A 23,153-nucleotide genomic window follows, 5' to 3' on the forward strand; every position below is an offset into this window, starting at 1 on the left:
ACAAATTTTTCTATTTACATTTTTTTTTGTATGAATCGATGAAATAATTTCAAAACAAGAACGAATTTAAGAGTTATAATAATTCCACCCTCATAGGTGTTACAAAAAGAAAATTATTACGACCCTTTTTCCATTCTGGAACATAAAAACAGAAAACCAACAGATGTGTTAGATGATCAAAAACACTCGAGATAGAACTCGAAAACAATAATATACAACAAAAAAAAACCAGTGAAAAATGCGCGCAATTCTCTATTATTTATAAAAATGATATTTTTAGAAATATTTTGTCAGATCATTTAAAAAAAAATGGATGAAAAACACTCATGAAATTTTATTACGCCACCATGAAAATAAAATCAATGCTGATTCAAACGATGTATCCAATAATAAAAAATTGATAAATAAGAACAGATCAAGCGACCACCAATATGAAATCAATATCGATGGATATGTTGTTCCTATCCTTGTCATACACAAATTACAATTATTGAAAAGATTTTTATGGCTACGATTAATTACATCACTATTTCTACAAATTTTATTACTATGATTTTTATCAAATATTACATAATTATATTTATCCTGATTTTGTGTGTTCTCAAAACAACTTATACAAGATGTACTAGTCATAAGGGGTGGTGGAGATAGGGGTGGTTGTGGTGGTTGTTCTTGTGATGAGGAAGGAATGTAACTAATAATTATAAAAAATATAATTAAATAGTAAATGAAATGATGAATTGGAATTATGAGAATGTGCGAAGAGTTAATGATGGAGATTTGATTGTTTTGAGATAAACATTTGTAACACACAATCAGGCTGGGGGCACACCCTCAGCTTGGAAATTTACTGTAGAATGCGTAAGTGAGATCATAATGTTTGAAACGACAATGTTGTATGTCACGACGTAACCAATCACCTAACGAACTCACTTTATCCAATTCACGTGGTGCTTCAGCTGCCATCGAAGTCTGTGAAAGAAAACAAATTTAAACGAAATTTTAATCGAATTGATTTCTGACTATTATTCTTTTGATTATAACGTAATGTAAATAAATTCTTGGCTTGCCTCGTGCCTCGAAATCTGATAAAAATCATTTACTAAAGTAAATCGAACCTAAAAACCTAGATTTTGTGCTTGAAATGGATACAAATTGCCTTCGTAAACATCGCTAAGGTTGATCAATTGATTGTTCTTCGAGTGAAAGTTTACGAGCTAGAATAGATTGTGCGCTGGTTGAGAATATTAAATGAGCTGATAAATTCGTAGGCTGACACGTAAATGGCGCTACTAGTATTAAATTCATATGACTTTCAGTTAACCACAACCTTCAAAAGACCTTTGCGTATAAATTTGACAGCTACCGTACTATTATTTTGTGAGGTACAGTCTCTAATTTTGATTTATCGATATTTGATTTAATTCGATTAGTCTAGGCGCCAACACCGTGTCACAAATCAATGAAAACGATGACAAAATTACAAGAATTGGACTTCGAATTGCTTCCGCTTCCACCGAATTCTTTAAATCTGGCTTCCAGCGACTCTTTCTTGTTCTCAGAACTCAAGAGGATTCTCGTTGGAAAGATATTTAGGGCCGATGAAGGGGTAATCGAGAGACCTTCGAGAGAGAGGACCTTAATTGTGTTCTACGATATAAAAATAAAATATAGTTTTTAATTTAATTTACCTGGTTTGCAAAAATTGTAACAACAGCTTCATTTGGTTTAAACGTGTTCAAAACACGATTCATCAGATCTTTGTAACTGACCAATGGAGCATTTGTTTCAAACGATACATACGAGAAATCTTGTTCCGGTGTTATATGTATGGTCATGTAATGTCCCTGAAAATTAAAAAAAAAAAAGACCTTATAAATAATCCTTTAAACTCCATTAAACTCGAAGGGGGTAGAAAAAATTTATAAGGAGAGAATAATGCTCAACGGCAAATGTTTTAGTTACTACTTACTGGTTCTCCTTCTGAGTCGGTCTAGTAAAACAAAGAGGAATAAATATTAAATCATTTTAGAAAATATAATTTTCACAAATGGTTATTTTTTAAAACTGAGTCCTTTTTTTTTCTTTGAGAAATTCTACCTAAAATTCTAAAGGATACTACATATAAAATTTGAAGAAATTTCTGCCATATTTAAATTATAAAAAGGATATAAAGTTGCCCAGATCTGTAAGGGGAAGGTTACAGTGGGACACGTATTAGCTTCTTCTGAAATATTCAGGTCGCAATTCGGACCCTTGAGGCGTCAAGATTCCAATCGAGAATTGTCTATGAATGCTTCGAGGAATGAACCTCTATAGGCCTATTAGGCCACTCTAGCGTTAAAGGTAACGACAGAGTGGCGTTACCGGCCCCTTTTAATAAAGCCTGTCATTCGCAGAGCAAGGTGTGAATATTTAGTCCCATACAGGGACTTGGTACAGGGTATGCGAAAAGCCAAACTGTGCATAACCAAAGCTAGAGGAAATTTTTGCAGCTACAGTTTACGGAAACAATAAATATAGCAGTAATTTCGAAAGGTTTTACTAAAAAACGTTTTAGTTTAAGAATATTTTAAAAAAATCTTACCGTTTTTGAGATACCATTCATTGAATATCCACATGGTTCGAATAAGAAATCATCAATCACCATATTTGGAATTAGTTTATCGATTCCAGAACGCTATCAACAAAAATAAAGCATTATTAATTAATCATTTTAACAAAGTTCTGGATCGTCAGACTTGGTATTATATTTACCTTTGTAGCTTCAGCTGCGCTTTGTGTTTCATCCCGTGTAAATATTGCCATAATATCCAAATCTAAGTTGGTCATCAATATTTCTAATGTTTGATCTGGTTCAATTAAACTACGATCCTCATCATTTTGCTTCTCTTTGCTAAATGGTGGTAACATAACACTTGTTTCTAAAGCGCTCGGTGATTTTAACGGTCCAATCATAGCTGGATTCAATGTGTATAAATACCAGCAATCACGATTCATGCTACCCAAACAATATGCTGAACCATTTTCAAAAAATGAATCCAATAACGTCACCTATTTATTCAAGAAAAAGAAAAACTTGGTAAAATTAAAGCTGCAAATACTTCGAATGGATTATAGTCTCGGAGCCCGTGACAGTTAAATTGCACTTACACGGATTTCGAAATTTCGTATATGAATCAATACTATTTAATGATAGGTACAATATGTACTAGGTGTGCCAGGGTTTATTCTGACAGAAATATTTTTTGCCAGGATTTTTTTATTTTTGACTGGTGTGACAGATATTTTGGTCAAGTTTTGAGCTGTCAAATCAAATCTCTTAATCTTTTTTTTTATTCGTGGGTGTCTTTTCTAACCTACGTATAAAATGAAATGAATTTACCTCTTGATCGAATGCTTGATGTGGCGTATGTTGTAATTCTGGGCGACCATAATTTTTACGTGAATAAAATAAATCTTGAACATTTGTAAATCCAGCAATTTGTTCAGCAAGACGCAAAAGTGCGCCCAAACATAGTAACGGTGTTGTCGTTCCACATGTTTTCAATATTAAACGCCGTTTTGATACAAACATACTGCTTTCACTGGAAGAAAAAGAGAAAAATTTTAATGTGAAAATTTGTCTTTGTAAAATAATTTTAATATAAGAGAAAAATGAATAATGTGTACAATAGAATCGTTTACATTTAAAGCTAAAGTCGAAAGAACAACACTCGCTTCGCTTTAGATTTAAGGTTTTTTTTAGAGAAAGGATTGAATTCACTTCTAACTTCTATTAATTTTCAACAGATGGCAGTAAGAGTTATAGATTTTCCCTCAAACAATCTTATTTTTAATTTGTGTAAGTATTCAATAGATGACTCTATTTTTAAATATTTTTATTAACTGACTTCAAACAAAAAAGGAGGAGGTTATCAATTCGCTGTATTTCTTTTTTAATGTTTGTTACCTCAGAACTTTCGACTGGGTGAACCGATTTTGATAATTCTTTATCTATTTGAAAGCTAGTGCTTTCCGTGTGTTTCACTTCATTTTGATTGAGTTCTAATAACGACATCCATGAGAAAATCATAGAAGTCTGAAATTTGCATTAAGTATGACCGACAAGAGGACGAATAACTCAAAATCACGCCAACCGATTTCGATGATTCTTTTTTTAGTTTCCTTGGCTGACACCGACTCAAAAAATAACAATAATTTTAACTACATTATATTATCGTTATTTTATTACTTTTTAGTACATATTAATTTGTTTTTGAAAAGTTTTTCTTTTGGAGTCGGTTTTCTTTTTGTTAAAAGTTTGTTTTTATTTATTACGATGATAAAACTTCGTATATTATTTGTTTTCAAGAATGACGTCATAAAAAAGGGATAATAAATTAAACGTAGCGTAGTTTGTTGCATAAAAAATCCTTAAAATACAAAAAACGAGAATTTTATCCTCAAACAGGAAATGTAATTTATCATTACATATAGAAATATATATTTTTAGATACGTCATAAAAAATATAAAAACTATAATGGAATATAAAATGAAACTAGGACAACATTATCCTGGTTACCATGGTAGCAGGATTATATAGTATCAACCAATAGCGCAACACTAATAAAATACATTATCATATAGTATCATGACAAACTATAGACTTATGTATAATATTTTATTCCCGAATTTTACGACGCAATAGATTTTATCATATGAAATCATTGAACTCTGGAATGGATTCATCTAAATTTCTTTGTTCCAGAAGTCCAGAATTTTGCAAAAATAATTAACATTACAGTCGTTTCAATTTAATAAGTCAGTGTAGGGATCGTTTCAACAAAGAATCAGCTTTCATAAATTTCCTGATTATTCCTGATTTTTAATCCCCGAATCAAAAAAAAAAGGGGAGTTATTAGTTTGACCACTATGTGTGTCTGTCTGTGGCATCGTAACGACAAAACGGATGAACCGATTTGGATATTTTTGTTTCGTTTGAAAATTAATTTCATGGAGAGTGTTCTTAGCTACGTTTCAAGTGCGAGTTTAGGGTTCCGCGAGTTAAGGGAAATTAATTTCTTTAGAATTTGATAAAACTCGGTAAAAAAAGAGTAATTTTGATCCCAAAATTACAAAAATTAGGTCTATTTAATGATTATAAATGCATAGTTTCTGAGATATTGAAATATTACGAGCGATTTTGATCCATATGTCATGTCATGGTTAAAAAATCCTTTAAATGTGATGTTTCTAGTAAACAAATATTTGTATGTCTATAGATTTATCAAATTAAATTGCACATTTGCATTAAAATAGAAAATTCTAGAACGCGTAAAACAGTAACATCGAACACATAAAATAAAATATGTTTATATATACCAGAACCATAATAATAATAATAATAATAATAATAAATATCTGCATAGGTTTCATATCAAATTTTGTAATATGATCTCATGTGATAATGGTCTGAATAATGAATATAATAAAATTAATATTACAGAGAATAAATATGAATTCTTATAAAATAAATAAATTATAATATTAATTCTTAAAAAAAATTAATTGTTAATAATAAGTTAACACAAAGACTTTAAAATTATATCCTATCTCTATATATTATAAATGCGAAAGTAAGCATGTTTGATTGTTTGTTTGTTTGCTACGCTTTCACGCTAAAACTAGGGAATGGTTTTTAATGAAACTGTACAGCAAAATAACTCATACTTCAGAATAACACATGAGATACAATTTATAAAGATATATTAAATTAAATTAATTTAATTTGACATTCCATAAATTACAGATTTCTGTTAAAATAGTCAATATAAAATATTTCACGGCCATCTTTTCTGATATACTCAATGAATAATTACAACTATTATACATTTAAAAAAATAGAAAACCATACATATATTTTACCTGTGTAAAACAATCCTTACCATTATTTCGAGTGTTATAGAAAAGGGATTAGCCAGAGAGTAATCTTTATCAATCTTTATTTTTAAACCCAGCGAAGCGGGTGGGTCTCACTCTAGTATTAAGTTTGTAATGTAAGATTAATTTTAAATAAAATAAACAATTTAGAGTTTATTTATTATTATTTTTTATTGATATAGAAATCAAAATAATCATGCTATCCCTTTTTTAATTGAGTTTAGGTAGGGACGAAGTATGTTTTACATCTAATGATGTAATAATAATCCTACTTCATTCCTTTCTAGCTCAAGAAAACGATGCTAGGTCTCGAACTATCATTAGCCATTAAAACTATAAATAAAAGAACAATTCATTTAGTCGCATAAAGGAATATATAAAATAGCCATTTTTAGTGAGTCCTCAATAACAGCTTCGATATCAATGCCCAGCCTAAATGGCTTATAATAGAAGTTTTAAATTTCGAGAAGATTAAAATTTTAAAGGGGATGCATTTCGAAAAATTCATTTTAAATGATACTTCCAATATAAAATCAATATTCTCTCGACATTTCAAATTTTCTATCATAAGCGATTTAGGCTAAACTGTTTAGGTTGACTTTTCCCTCTCCAGATTATTTCCACCTCTGAAATGTTTCTGATTTGAAGTAATATAGAAAAAAAAATCATCAAATTCGGAGCTGTTATTGAAGACTCCTGAGTAAAAACATTCATTGATACGACTAATTGGAAATAAAAATTATCTAATTAAAAATATTAATTTGATTATTATTGCAAAATTATATTGCAACAAGTGAATTCCGAGTAATTTCAATGTCTGATAATTACTATAATTTTAATATTCGTCGTAGCATAATCACTTTTAAATTGAAATATATGCAAAAGTTATTACATGAAAGTAATATACTTTGCCACTATACAATCTAAAAACGATGATTTCACATACAATTTTTAAAATTCACAATTCAATTGTTAAAATCGTTACTGTCTAGTAATGACTTTATAAAAAATCAGAATTGAACTCGTCTGGAACAATTCTAATATCTGATAAAAAAATCATTATTCAAGAACCGCAATTTTTTTTCCAAATTCGGAAATAAATTTTCTTAATTTCTAAACGCAACTTGCATATCTCTGTTGTTAAAAAACTGCATAAACGCGATTTTGAAGTAAATTTTTAATGTTTAAATTTTTGCACGTGTTCAAGTTTAATTATTAAATAAAACTAATTATAAATTAATAGTGTGAATATGAAACAAAAAAAAAAGTTATTTTTCAAGGTTGAAGTTCAAAAAAATTATTAGTATTAGGTTCAATTATTTTCTAGCATACGTCAAGATGTTTTCATAATGTTATGTATGAGTAGAATAACGAGTGAAAACAAACAATTGATTGAGTTAATTGTTGAAATACCATGCATAGACAGTGTTGATTACTCTATCACATTACACATACAGACATGTCACACATACTTAACTGATATACCCATATAATGCTACAATTTGCGTATAATATGTGCTCTCATGGGTAAACAGTGATGTTTACAAGAAAATGTTTCAAACAAAAGTTGTTTATTATAAGGAACATTTTTTATATTTAAACTTTTATTCTATCTCTAACGGTTTACAAGATAGGTCTCAAGACCCAATTGACCTATGTTGCTCATTTACGAACTCGACTTCACTTTTTACGTCCGCTATACAAATTTCGGCATGATATCTCTTTTCGTTTTTTAGTAATCGTGATGACAGACGGACAGACAGACGACAGTTTATGAACACCTATACCTAAATTTGTTCGTAGCATCAATATTTTTAAGCGTTACAAACTTGGGACTAAACTTAGTATACCTTGCATATAACATATATGCATGGTATAAAAATTGGCGGGAAGTCAATATTGTGTAAAAAATTCTGTATTTTTAAATATACAGTGTGTCACCCCACCCCCCACGGATAGAGGTAAAGTTTTCTTATTTTACATTTTAAGAAAAAAAGTTATTCTTTATAAAAAATATTACATATTCTGATGATACATAAGGTTGATATTTCTCTTAAAATATATTTAAAATTTTTGCTAATTATATTTAATTCTTAGAATTAATATCGATTAAGAAAATTTATCCATGATCCATTTTATACTTTGTATAAAAATTTTCCATCCGAAATTAAATATTTACGATAAAAGATAATAATATTGGTATCGATTTTTTAACAAGGACTATTTATGGAAAATTGAAAATATGATAAAATGGTATATACAAGAAAAAAATATTATTTATATAAAAATAAATAGAAAAAAAAACTTCCACCCCTTATGGGAAATGGAAATGTACCCTAAATATAAAATACATACTTTTAAAGCATACTTTACAACAGAATTCTTAATTCTACAACCATTAAAACTGGGTGCCGCCGAAAAATCTATATAACTATAATCAGGCGAACGAAGCGAGCCTCTACTAGGTTAAGGAGGATCCCTCACCAGTAATAGAAAAATTAAATTAGTAGAAAATGATCCAAATTTTTAGTATGTTGTAGTTAACGATACATATTATTAAATCAAAAAAAAATTTGGGTATCTTATCGATCAATTAAGAGAGTAATTCTTAATTAAAAATACACTTAATAACATAATCATCCTCATATCATGCTATGTTATTTAGTGTATTTTTAATTAATTAATTACTCTCTTAATTGATTGATAAGATACCCAAATTTTTTTTTTATTTAATAATATGTATCGTTCCATATTTATTCTTATTTTTCGTCTACATTCATGAAGTTATAACAAAATTCATCATTAAAGTTGAAACTTAGATCCAAATAATTTCAACCACACAAGTCTAAAATGGCCATGGGCCAAAACATTACCTTACGGGAGCTTTCCATAAATAAAACTTTGATTTTTGATACTTTTTCGATATTTTTAGAGCATTTTTATACATTTACGTCATACAATTTGCCAAGTTTACAAAATTTTTACAATCGTTGTAAAGTAGACTCAACTATACACAAAGTGTATGACGTCACTTGGTGTGTATTTTAAAAATGGAAATGAATATAGAGAGACATGTACACAAACCCATGCTGGATGCTGTGCATGTACCTGTATTCTAATATAGATCACACACAAACAAACCACTCCCCCCTCTACTTCCCCCTCCAACGACCCTTCTATTATATATCACAGCCAGCAGGGAGCTAGGCTATATTCTATATATACACAATCAGCGTCAAAATAATAAACTCTTGAACTAGAATGGGGCACAAATGACGTGGTGACTGTGTACAGGTGAGGAAAAGAGAAGGGAGAATGAAATGGTAGAAAATTCGAGACGCGCATATTGTAAATGAGAACTGTTGTAACATAGTTGTAAGAGACATTGTAATAGGGTATTCCACTATTTTTAAATGTTGATTTTGATAATAAAAAGCCACCAAAAATTTATCTCGGAAAAATACACAGGCTTTCTTGCCAAACACTTAAATTAAATTTTAAACTGTCAAAAACGTGGGCATCCAATTTGATGACGTAATATGGGTATCATTATACGAAATAACACAAATAAATTTGACAGATATATTCATAGACATCTGATTATAATAAATATAAGTATTTATTATCGATGGATATATCATACCCACCTGTCTACACTGAACTAGCTGATGGTCTATGACTCATACCGCTATGACATCACAGCAGGGCTTACCCGTGTTTTATGTCACGTGATATACAGTTTAAAAATTACGATTTTTAATTTTAATATTATAAAAGAAAAATGTGCTTTTATGACTCGAAATCAGAATATTTAAGTATACTTTTACATAAATTTTAACTTTTTTTCAAATTTCATGATTTATTTTTGACTAATTTGACTCATTAAGAGGCCATGATTCTAATTAAGGAACCTTTTTAACTTGTTTTTACAGGTGATTTTAAGTATGGAAGAACAAAACTTGATATCGAAATATTTTTATTTTTATTTTTCGAAAATCGTTAGCTTTTGGCTAAAATATATGTCATTAATACATTTAATTGGAAGAAAATCGAACTCCAATGCTTCGTTTCTGCGACTAAATCTACAACGAGCCAGGAGACAGGAAAAAACTTGAAGTTAAAATGTTTTACAAAGTATTTAACAAGGGAAAGCTCTTTCATTATTATATATATTTTATACATATGTAATGTGTGACTGTGAAAACTCACAACAAACTGTGAAAATTGTGAAAATACGATATGTTATATGTGTTATAAAAGCTCACAATATTATTTGTTGCATAGAGGAAAATTATCAAGTTCAAGGTTATGTTCAATAAAGATTATTATTTTGTGTACACAGAAATATTTTCTTCTCTATTTACGTTTTTTTTTAACTGACTTCAAACAAAAAAGGAGGAGGTTATCAATTCGACTGTATTATTATTTTTTTTTAATGTTTATTACCTCAGAACTTTCGACTGAATTAATCGATTTTGATGATTCTTTATCTATTTGAAAGCTGGTGCTTTCCGCTGGTGTGGTCCGTATTTCATTTTGGTTCAGTTCTGACAACGGCATCCATGAGAACACCATAAAAAGTCTTTAATTTGCATTAAGTATGCACGACAAGTTGACTAATAACTCAATTCAGATTCACTATCTCCAAAATAAACAAAAAGAAAACCGACTTCAAAAGAAAAACTTTTCCAAAACAAATTAATATGCACTAAAAAGTAAAAAAAAAAAACCGATATTATAATATAGTTAAAATTATTGTTATTTTTGAAGTCGGTGTCAATAGATAGCATTCAGCATCATTTTTCTAATAACTTGGCATCCAACTCAATTATAAAATATCCCACTCTCTTAACAAATTTTCATCAGAAAACTTTATAGTTTTGTTTGCCAATAATATTTTAATAATTTATATAATTTTCCTGTTTTTTATAACGTTATAATTATGGCCTCATTTACAAATACGAAATGACACTTTTTTTTCTATTTTTATACATAAACATTCAATTAAAAATCATTCTGAAGTTAACGTTTAATTATTTTATATACATTTTTTATTTAGTAAAATATGAATTCATTGATACAAAATCATTGAAGTTAAATAAACAGAATCATTACTTCTATGAAAGAGATTGATTTTAGTTGAAAAGTCATGCACTTTATTGATGGGAAATAAAATTGTACTTAGTTGTAATATATAATCCGTGTAAATAAAGCGAATCGATGAATTAAAAGACAATTTCTTTGCGTTTGCTTTAAATATAGTATATGGTTATTACGAACACATACCTGTCATGTCTAGTCCATATGTGATTATGTCAACTACATGAAGATGGTTGTTACTAACTTACAGTGTGTTTGAAGTAAACTTATTGATCATTTTTATAATATATAGCATATTTGTGTACATATATAACAAACATCGGTAGCGCAGTTAGCACAGCGATGGACTTAACACACTAAAATCAATAGCAATCCATATGTGGTTGTGACAATCACATAAGTATTTTGTTATAATATTTATAAGTGGTAGAACTAATCAAAAAAAGATGATTTAAAACTATGTTGCATTTCAAAACAACAATTTTTGAAATTTGTTAGATAGTATATTACTTTCATACAAACAACTCATGCGTTTGTGTCAACTTCACCACTCAACCCCCGTACAGTAGTTGTATCATATTCGTGGCCCCATTCACATTTTTGATTTCGTGATGAGGTTGAGACAAGAAGCTTTAACAGTGAACATAGAAGCTTTAACGTTAACAGTGTGTGTAGGGTTCTCGATAGGTTAAATCTGACCCTGAAAAGATGCTCGTAATAAATTGAAATACGGAAAAATCATTACCCTCAATTTATTTTCAGTTTATACTAGAAATTTTATCAATGCGAATAAACGATCAATTTATATAATAAAGAATATTTTTACTTTTGAATAATAAAAAATTTTGGCGTCCAAACTTATCAGTACAAGGTTGCCAGTATATTTTATTATTACATTTATTGTATATCAAACAATATTTTTTCAAATTATTCAGCCATAAAATACGTTTTACGAAATGTATGTACACCTAATTGATCAGGAGATCATTGTGTCAAATATTTACATTTGATTTCAATTAGAAATATGATGTATAAATTTGATACGATGGCCTACTGATTTATTAAAAATAAAATTGCAAATATTTGTATTTTAAATAAAATTTTTATTAAAGGAAATTTACGCTTGAAAATGAGTCAAAACAAATTATCAATCATCACTTTTTATACCATGCATATATGAGATATATCATAGTATATTAAGTTAAATCCCAAGTTCGTAACGCTTAAAAATATTGATGCTACGAAAACAATTTTGGTATAGGTGTTCATAAAATCACTTAATTAGTCCATTTTCGGTTGTCTGCCCGTCTGTCTGTCAACACGATAACTCAAAAACGAAAAATGATATCAAGCTGAAATTTTTACAGCGTGCTCGGGACATAAAAAGTGAGGTCGAGTTCTTAAATGGACAATATAGGTCAATTGGGTCTTGGATTCGTAGGACCCATCTTATAAACATCACTGTTTACCCGTGAGAGTGCAAATTAGCCGTGAATTATATAGTATGTATTATATGAGAATATCAGTTATGTATGTATGACATGTATATATGTGTAATGTGACAGAGTAATCAATACTGTCTATACATGGTATTTAAACAATTAACTCAGTCAATTGTTTATTTTCACTTGTTTAAGGCCATTTTTATTGAAATATTCCATAAGAATACGTAATATTATTTTTAATTTAACTTATTTATAGATTTAAAAATTTAAGTGGGCGTCAGTAGAAAAATATTATTAAAAATTTGTTTTCGTTTTTTTTTTTTTGCACTGTGACAATTCTGAAGGTCTTTTCTTTGTCGTACGTTGTTTATAAACAAAAATTTATTATTTTTTATAGAATTTTTTTCTACTTTGCGTCTTAAGATGCTTGATTCCCTATAAAAAAAGTTTTGGTTTATTACACGGTACATACATATAAAGCAAATACATGCTTTGTAGTCAAATTATGTGTTATTTTAAGGATGTATGAGCATGGTAGTGGGGGCACAAATTTAAAAATAGATATTTTCAATTTTGATGATAAATTTATATTATTACTTGACGATATAAGACGAAAAGTAAGAATAAAATTTTTCGATATCTGGCTTAATTTTCAAAATATCGAAAATTGAAAATTTTGTTTAATTATTTAGCTTTCGATATTTCGAAAACCAAGACACATATCGAAAAATTTTATTCTTATTTTTCGTCTACATTCATGAAGTTATAACAAAATTCATCATCAAAGTTGAAAATAAGATAAAAATCATTTCAACCCTTAATCTACCCTGCTCTTACATCCCTTATATGGACGGTGACACTTAGTTTTTTTCTTTTCTAATTCATTGCTAATATGTTTACTTTCTATTAAAAAGTTTTTTTTTAATTTGTTTTCATTCATTCCAAATGAAAATTATCAAAAACTTCCAAAATATGTCGTTTTTTGAGATTCCTCCATAAGAGCCAATGTATTTTATATCAATTTTTAATGACTTTTTTCTTAAAAATTTGCCCGGTTACCTATGCTGAAATTTTAACCACATATTCTTTGAGTAAAAGACTACCTACAAACAAATTGCGAGCCTTTAAATCAAACATTGTTGTCATGTCCATACATCCTTAAGCTTTACAATACCAAGCAACTACAAAAATATATAATACATTGTGTGCAAGTGCTGCTTATAAATTTGATAATATAGATATCGTTCACCAATCATCAATACTCTTAACTATAGTTATCTCTGTTCATCAAATGAATGATCTTCGATGAACTCATAATTAAATTAAAATTTTATTTTGATATATGATTCATGATTTTTTCAGCCAAAATTTAATGATAAAAAAATTAATAAAAAGCCCGATGACCAAGGAATTTTTTGTGATTTTTGGAAACTTTGTTAATCAAAGAATGTATTTATCAAGTTTTATTGAAATTCCAATTATTATACAATCCGTGCATATTTATTTATTTAAATAATCGAGAAACCCCCTTTAAATTTTCAGAATTGATTTAGATTTAGCCCAACTCATATTAAAAAAAAATCAAGTCTGTTATCCAAATTTGCCCTAGCGCTCGAACATCCTTAATTAAATTATAAATTAATTACTTAATTTATTATCAAGAAGATTATCAAAAAAATTTTGAAGAATTGTTATAAATATACCATTTTAAAAGAGTCAATATTGAGAGATGACCTTTTTCATTGAAATGATTTACTTAAAAATTCTTACAAAATATATTGAAGACAATAAATTGCTAAACTGAACAGTTTAAATGATCCAAAAAAAGTGACCTTCGAAACGATATTCCTTTATATTAAGATGAGATTATTAAAAAAAAATACCGGTTAAAAGTGAATATAACCCAATCATTCAGGATTAGGTAAAATAAATTTATTTACAAGCTTACTAATTTGAATATTTGTAAATTTGATAAATTGTCTGAAAGATATTCGAGAAATTACAGCCTAAATGGCCGAGCGGTCTAAGGCGTGTGTCTTTGACTGTTTGTTTATTAAGACTTAGGTTGCGGGTTCGAATCCAGACAGCGGCAGTGTTAACAATTATGATTAATGAGGGCGGTAGAATTGATCACATTGTCGTCGCTTGGATAAGAACGAAGTAACCGACTCCACCCACAATCAAAATGTAATTGTAAATATGTTTGTAAATAAAATTAATAAAGATTAACAAATAATGATGTGGGTGACTACACATTCAGTCATCAAATAAAAATGATCTTTCTAATTTTTTTTTTTTTTGGTTCAAAATTACATATACTCAGTATTATCTAGAGACTTTGCTTAAACTCGGAGGGTCAATTGGACCCTAAAAATTCAAAAAACGTGTTTACTTGACGATTAGGCGAATAATTTTACAGTATCGTCCGAAATTCTATATGAGATTCTATATTTTGGATAAATTTTTGTCGTTATCCCAAGAACTAGCCTTTGTGACGCCAAAAGTAAACAAATTTTATAAAATTTTGAATTCTTGACAAATTTAATATTATCTTCGATAAAATAATTTTGAGGTACGGAACCATGAAAATATAGAAAGGTCAGCTTAAGTTATTACACATAAGACATGAATAAAAAAGGTTACGTTTGATATGATAAGCAAATTTTTTTTGATAGCCTATTATGTCATAAATTTAATCGTCATCGATTAAATTTTCCGGTTTTTTTGAAGTTTGGAGTTAAAAAATTACCAAGCATGCCATTGCAATCTTTTTTAATTTTGTGAATGAAAACTGGAATATGAATAAAAAACCCTATCTTTGGAAAACTTAAACATGTCCTGACTAACAAATTTTCTGTTAACAGACCTTCGAAAATTTTACAGCTACGAGTTTTGTTTGGCATATATACTGAGTTGTTCAATGAGGTGTTACCTCGTAAAAAATTGTTCAAAAAGATGTTACCACTTAAATGAGGGAGACGTGTATTTTAAGACTAGGTCTAGAAGCATGAAATTTTCCAGAAACCTTCCTTAAGCGTTTAAAACGCGAGTTGAAAGTTTGTATGAAATTTGGACGATTTTGAAGTTAGAAATGTAAAAAATGATATCTGAGCTCAATTCTTTTTTCAAGCGGATAAAATATAGCATGAATTTTCATATGAAACTTGATCATTTTTGAAGTTACAAATGTAAAAATTACTGTAACGCTGAACTTTATGAAAATTCTTTAAGAGGGTAAAAAAATGGATGAAAGTTTGTATATGCAAACTTCGTGATTTTTAAGTTCTTGTATGTATGCAAAATTAAAGACTCCCAGCGAAGCGAAATTTATAGATAAATTTCAAATTTGGCCGCTTATGAAATTAGTATTTCGAAAACCATATAGTTTAGTACGGATTTAAATCAGTGAGAATGTTTTCGTCAGTTCAAATCAAGCTAAAATAAAATACCCACAAATATTTTAATTAAAATTTAAGATTTGATTGATGTAAATTGTTAATTAATTTTTCAATTTTCTTATCTTACATAAAATGTATCATATTTCTGGATCACAGTCTTATGATATGAACCTCTGAATACTAAGAAAAATAACTCATGATACTAAAGACAATAAATTATCAAATCGATTTACGTACAAACAAATTTTATGATATTTTGCAAAATCTCTATTTCTATATATTATAAATGCGAAAGTAAGGTTGTTTGTTTGTTTGTTTGTTACGCTTTCATGCTAAAACTAGGGAAGGTTTTTAATGAAACTGTACATCAATATAGCTAATATATCAGAATAACACATGAGATATAATTTATAAAGATATATTAAATAACAGATTCCTGTAAAAATAGTCAATATAAAATATTTCTCGGCCATTTTTTCTGTAATACTCAATGAATAATTACGACTATTATACATTTAAAAAAATAAAAAACCATACATATATTTTACCTGTGTAAAACAATCTTTATCATTATTTCGAGTGTTATAGAAAAGGGATAAGCGAGAGCAATCTTTATCAATCTTTACTTTTAAACCGAGCGAAGCGGGTGGGTATCAATCTAGTTGTGAAATAATTGCAAAAACATACATACGATGGCAAATAATTGGAAAAATTTAATATTTTAATTACATATTGGAATAATTTGTAGACACAATTACTTAAGTACGGCTTTGTTTTAACTGCGATAATAATAATTAATTTATGGATTTTTTAAAGTAATAACATGATCCATAAATCATCTTTAAATTTAAGTAATTTAGCTTTATCTTAAGTCATATCTTAAAAAATTAAAATTTTTTAAAAACACTTTTATAATAAAGGATGTAATAGCGCCAGAAAAATGATGAATAAAAAGCTTGATTCTTTTTATATGAAGTGGGACTAAGTCTAAATCAATTCTGAAAATTTTAGGGCAGTGTGGGGGTTTTTTGGGGAGTGTTGGTTCTTAGCTGTGTTTAAAGTGCTAGTAAAGGGTTCCGTATCCGATAACAACTAGAAAAAAGGTGATGATCTACTAACGGATAAGAAGATAAGAAAACTCTAGATCAAATTACCTTTCAAAAAAACAAAAAACAAAGTCGGATAATCCGTTTGAGAGCGGTTTTATGAAAGAACATATTACTTGTGAGAGACCGAAATATTAATATACGTAATTTCGATTCACCAAATCCTTGAAGAATTTCGATTTGTTTCAAATTTTCGATACAATAATTAATAGCTAAAGCCTGTGATTTCTTGAAGCATCCCTCGGAAGAGTTTGGTAATTTATTAATGTGATTTGACCGAACTTTAAAAAAGCAATATCGGTTTATGGAATAACTTTGAAAAAGTAGACTTTGTTAGACCAGTTCATTCGTATGTTTAAATAATATTGTTGTAAATTACTATGATTTCTTAATATCCATCTATTTATTCAACATCTGCTGAAGCTCAGTTTAAGTCTTTTATCATAGTTCTATTTTCGTCGCATGACAAAATGATTTTCCCAACACACATAAGTGTCTTTGTAACTCCTTTTCTTAAACACACAAGTGCCTTTATAAGGTTTTTTTTTCTTTAAAAAAAATGTCCATTTTGTTTGAAATTATTCAGACATGGACTGATAAAACAGAAAATGATTTCTATAAATAACATTTTGAACTTTATACTACAAAATTCTTAAGTTATCAAAAAAATAAAATTTAATATTAAATACGAAATAGCAAAAAACAAATAAAATTAATGTCCAACACATCATCAGTAGTGAATTGAGAAGTCAATCTTTTTGATAGACAAGAGGATTCTTATCAATAAATTATTGTATTTATAGTAATTATTTACACAAGTACTTTACAATCCTAGTACAACTTTTGTAGATTTAACCTTTTAAATTTTAGATAAAAATGTTTTATTAATATTTTCTAATTTGATAACAATCTAAAAGCCACGTGGTTTTATTAAAATCAATATATTCGTTGTGTGCGTAGTCATGGTAGGGACAATAAAATCGATGCCAGCGCTTCCAGTGAAAAATTTTGGCGATAAACGAGGCTGTTATGACTAATTTGAAATTCTTTACATGTTAATGTTATAGAAAATTGTCAAATTAAAATTATTGAAAAACACTAATTAATTAAACTTAATGCATTAAAAATTGTGAAAATAAGAAATCAAATTACACAAATATTATTTTTCAAATGTTAATTATCATAATTATTTATTTAAATTTGTGAGACAATAATATTAAATTTTCAATGTAAGTCATAAATGCAATCCATACAATTATATATGCATCCATACAATTCTATAATTAAAACAGTGTATCGTTACCATGGAAACGCCTCCAATAAAACTCACACACGGTGCGAATAGATCAAAATCAAGAACCATTAATCATTATATGGTCTATTGCAACCTAATCGCGAGATCAAATATGACGAATGGGGCCACGAATGTGATACAACTACCGTACGGAGTTGAGTGGTGAAGTTGGCACAAACGCATGAGTTGTTTGTATGAAAGTAATATACTGTCTAACAAAATTTCAAATATTGTTGTTTTGAAATGCAACATAGTTTTAAATCATCTTTTTTTTAATTAGTTCTACCACTTATAAATATTATAACAAAATACTTATGTGATTGTCACAACCACATATGGATTGCTATTGATATTAGTGTCTTAAGTCCATCGCTGTGCTAACTGCGCTACCGATGTTTGTTATATATGTACACAAATATGCTATATATTATAAAAATGATCGAATAAGTTTACTTCAAACACACTGTAAGTTAGTAACAACCATCTTCATGTAGTTGGCATAATCACATATGGACTAGACATGACAGGTATGTGTTCGTAATATTTAAAGCCATATACTATATTTAAAGCAAACGCAAAGAAATTTTCTTTTAATTCATCGATTCGCTTTATTTTCACGATTATATATTCCAATTAAGTAAAATTTTATTTCCCATCAATAAAGTGCATGACTTTTCAACTAAAACCAATCTCTTTCATAGAAGTAATGATTTTGTTTATTTAACTTCAATGATTTTGTATCAATGAATTCATCAAAGAAATTAAGGAGGCAAACACCTTAAGAATAAATTAAAAGCTGAATTTAAAAAAAAAAGAATCGTAATATCCGGTCGATTTGTTTATTATTTCTAAACTTTAAAATAAAAATAAATTTTTAAATATTTAAAATAATCAAATTATATATTTTATTTTTATAAACAATATAATTTTGATAATATTTTATTAACTTTGAGATAACCTCTTAGGTATACACAGAATTTATGACTAAGATAATAAACTTCGGTAGAGCAATTATTAGAATTTTTAGTAGAGTCAACTTTTTTTAAACAAAACATTTAAGGATCTGATTTTTTTGATAAGGTGTGGAAGCCAAGAGTGCCAAGATCATCTTCTTCGGGGAGGATGTTGTTCTTTTATGGAGAGAACTATCTAATTTAAACTTTTTCACTATCTCTTATAAGTAAGAACACATGTAAGAAACCATTGACTGAGTTAATTGTTTAAATATTCTGTATAAAAAGTGTTGAATGTAAATGCTTGCATTATTAGCGAATTTTACGAAGGAAATGAAGCTATTGCTTTTGTACTGATCATACTTTTTAGTATAATAAAAACTTGTCCCATAAAAAGTATTTTTATACCATGTATATATATGAAATATACATAGTATATTAAGTTTGTCCCAAGTTTGTAACGCTTAAAAATAATGATGCTAGGAAAAAAGGTGTTCATAAAATCACCTAATTAGTCCATTTCCGGTTTTCCGTCCGCCCGTTCGCCCGTCTGTGGACACGATAACTCAAAAACGAAAAAAAATATCGAGCTGAAATTTTTACAGCGTACTCACGACGTAAAAAGTGAAGTCAAGTTCGTAAATGAGCATCATAGGTCAATTGGGTCTTGGATCCGTAGGACCCATCTTGTAAACCGTTAGAGATAGAACAAAAGTTTAAATGTAAAAAATATTCGTTATCAAAAATGAAACAACTTTTGTTTGAAACATTTTTTCGTAAACATCATTGTTTACCCGTGAGGGCGCCAACTAGGCGGAAATTTTATAATATGTACTATACTTGATTATTAGTTATGTATGTGTCACATGTTTGTATGTGTAATGTGATAAAGAAATCAACACTGACTATGCATGGTATTTCAACAATTAACTCAGTCAATTGTTTGTTTTCACTTGTTTTATTAAAATTATGTTACGAAAATAAGGATAAGGTCAAAGCAAAATTAAATTATAATCATAAAAAATTGAAATTATAATCATAAAAAATTAAGGCCAAAAACTAAAATTATAATCATAAAAAAATTGAAACATGATGATGACTTACCTCAAAACATATGCATCAATTTCGTCATTACTGATGTAGCTGATGATTTCACATCGTACGATTTTCAATAATGATTCAAATTGTTGTCTGAAAATCAAATCGAAAAAAAAAAATTTCGTTAAAATTCATTTTTAGAAAAATATTAAAATTTTTATGACATCTCTCCGCCCATAGAAATCGATTATTGCCAAAAATATTTGTATGCCAAATTCTAATGAAAATTTAACATTATTCTATTTTTAAGAAAATAAGATTGGAAAAAAATGATAAATTAGTAAAGTTATCAGTAGCGGGTTAAGCATTTGGCGGGATAAGCAACTGCCTAACCTCGAAATGGACTGCGGTTAGCCTATCTTAAATATAAGCCCTAACATTTTAAAGATGCTTATATTTTTCGGCACAAAATTTAGATTCAGTAATCTAACAGTTTCAGTACCTTGCCCCTTTTCTATAGAATTTATTCAATTTGGATTCCTATTTCCAATACGAATCGGGAAAAAATAATGTTCAAAAGCCCACTGCCAAAGGGTCCTTAAATCGGAGGCACACAAAAAAAATAAAGTAAAGGCCCGAGCTTATTTATTCCCCGGGCCCGGATTTTCTCTCGGGGGCCCTGTTTGAAACTATGACACCCATTATCAAGTTTTGTTCGTTCGTAAGCTTCCATTACTGGCAACGTTAAAAAAGAGTATACTTGTTTTAACTCTTCTAGTAATTGGGACCAGTTAAAACGCTTTTCATTTGCATAATTTCGTTTAAAAAAATTATGTTATCAGAGCGTATTTCGATCTAAAGACCTCTAGATTATGAGTACCCTGTGTATACATGACTTTCGCCTCTATCTTATACTCTTTGGGCTTAATATTATAGCCCTTATTACCTAACCTCGCATTCTACAAACTTAGAAAAAAGGCCAACTCGTTATAGCTCAACCCAATTTACTTAGGTTCAGTTAATGCAGATATAAGAAGAGTGAGGATTTGTAAACTAGAGCAGAGTTTCCCAAAATTTCGTCTATCGCTCTCTTCGAGAATCAATTATTTTTCAACGCCTCCAAAACGTGTTATATCAGTCTTATTCTATTCAAAATTAGCCTTACCCCACCCATTGAGCTTACAAGGTTGGGGAGTATCGCTCACTTTGAGAAAGACTGGCCTAGAGTATAAGACACAATCACGGCCACAGGAGAAGGCTAGGTGCCATGAACCTGATTTCGATCCCCTTCTTATAGTTTATTTATCAGAAAAGTATTCTTATATGTAGAAAAAAACTACTAAAAAATATCCAACAATTTTGCCTTACAAAATAGCCTTCCCAAAAAATATTTTCAATCTTCAAAGCTAAAGAAAATATCGGGATATTTTCTAATCCTTCGCCCAAAAAATAACCGACTTCATAAAAGGGTGAGGTTACACGTACCCACAAACGCAGAACTCACGTAAGAATAACTATTTTGTTCATAAAACCCGCCAATTTTGTTCAAAATAATATATTATCAACAATTTTTATATAATTATCGATTCAAAATTTACCCTAATTTACGCTATCAGAATAAATAAAAAATCAATTCAACCATAAAATTATCATCAATTTTTATCAAAGAAAATTTTTTAAATCATTTGAGAGAAAAATGTCAACAAACTGTGACATTTAAATAACAGAATTGTTATTAGAAAAATCGATTATATAATATCGTTTTTTTTTAAACCGTAAGATTCTAAAAATAATTCAAATCGTTTCTAATTTAGGAAAAAAAAATTGGATTTTTTTTCCTAATCGAAAGTTGTTTCAAAATTATAGTATTTTTCAATTACTTCTTATTTAAAATAATTTGCTAATTAGCAAAGAAATTTTCAAATTAAAAAGAATTTAGCCAAATTTTATTTTGAATGCGGAAAAATCAATAATTTTTCAAAACACAATAGCCAGTTGCATATATACATGAAATATATTTGCACATACATTGATTTTATTGAGAGAAAAAGCCTTATAATACATGCTCAAATATATCTCCGAATAATATACAGAACAACTCGAAAATCATTGTACAAAAAAACAACAAAAAAACGAAAAAAAAAAACAAAAGAACCATCTCGTTCTAGAACAAAATCGAATCTATTTTTAAAAAAACAAAAACATAACGAAATATATTTTCTTCATACCTTGAAATTTTCCGTAAATCACCCTGTTTTGTTGTCGAATTTTCACCATCATCATTTGTAAACCAAATTTCCAATAACTTTTCAACACCCTCAAAATACTGTTCACAATTATTATCATTACCCGAATTCGGTTTAATATTATTAGCGGCCATTGCACGCGATTTTCGATTAACAACTTATCGGATATTTTATTGAATTGTTTATTCTTTTTCAATTTTCACAATATAATTTAATTATTATGCGAAACTGTTCTTTATTTAATTTATAACAATTGACATCTCAATTCAATCGACACTAGTTTGCAAATAATACATGAATTGACAAGCCGGCGACCCCAAAGTGGTGGTAATATGCATGCACCCGGCAACGCACGCGCGAACATTAATCAATTAATCAAAAAAATATTTTATCTAAATGAAAAAAAAAAGTGGAAAAATTATCTGAAATTGAATTTGTAGCATATTTTTAGGAAAAGCATTCACTAAAATTACAATCTCTCTTCGTTTTTTTTAAACTTGTTTGATTTGTAAATAACTTTTGACATTTGATAATGAATTTTTTTTAACCGACTTCAAACAAAAACGGAGGAGGTTTGTTAGCTCAGAACTTTCGACTGGGTGAACCGATTTTGATGATTCTTTATCTATTTGAAAGCTAGTGCTTTCCGC

General features: G+C 28.5%; 1 protein-coding gene across 2 annotated transcripts; it reads right to left on the reverse strand.

Moving 5' to 3' along the window:
• Positions 1 to 358: 358 nt before the first annotated feature.
• Positions 359 to 22,793, reverse strand: LOC123301587 (S-adenosylmethionine decarboxylase proenzyme). 2 transcript variants are annotated; one of them, XM_044884413.1, is made up of 8 exons: positions 22,486 to 22,793; positions 20,324 to 20,410; positions 3,386 to 3,587; positions 2,758 to 3,054; positions 2,588 to 2,680; positions 1,973 to 1,993; positions 1,692 to 1,847; positions 359 to 972 (listed from the first exon to the last, which is right to left on the reverse strand). In XM_044884413.1, the coding sequence occupies exons 1-8, from the start codon at positions 22,635 to 22,637 to the stop codon at positions 835 to 837; spliced, it is 1,146 nt and encodes a 381-aa protein (XP_044740348.1). In that variant the 5' UTR covers positions 22,638 to 22,793; the 3' UTR covers positions 359 to 834. The 2 variants fall into 2 exon arrangements, with proteins under 2 accessions (XP_044740348.1, XP_044740349.1); XM_044884414.1 differs by lacking the exon at positions 1,973 to 1,993 and having other exon boundaries at positions 22,486 to 22,792.
• Positions 22,794 to 23,153: the final 360 nt, after the last annotated feature.

Source organism: Chrysoperla carnea, chromosome 5, assembly GCF_905475395.1.
Source record: "Chrysoperla carnea chromosome 5, inChrCarn1.1, whole genome shotgun sequence".
NCBI classification, from domain to species: domain Eukaryota; kingdom Metazoa; phylum Arthropoda; class Insecta; order Neuroptera; family Chrysopidae; genus Chrysoperla; species Chrysoperla carnea.

Excerpts from the sequence above, each read along its gene's own strand:
- LOC123301587 (XM_044884413.1), bottom strand. The coding sequence starts at position 22,637 with ATGGCCGCTAATAATATTAAACCGAATTCGGGTAATGATAATAATTGT. Across the intron at positions 2,681-2,757 it reads GCGCAGCTGAAGCTACAAAG|CGTTCTGGAATCGATAAACT; the intron begins GTAAATATAATA and ends TTTTGTTGATAG. Across the intron at positions 1,848-1,972 it reads CCGACTCAGAAGGAGAACCA|GGACATTACATGACCATACA; the intron begins GTAAGTAGTAAC and ends TTTAATTTTCAG.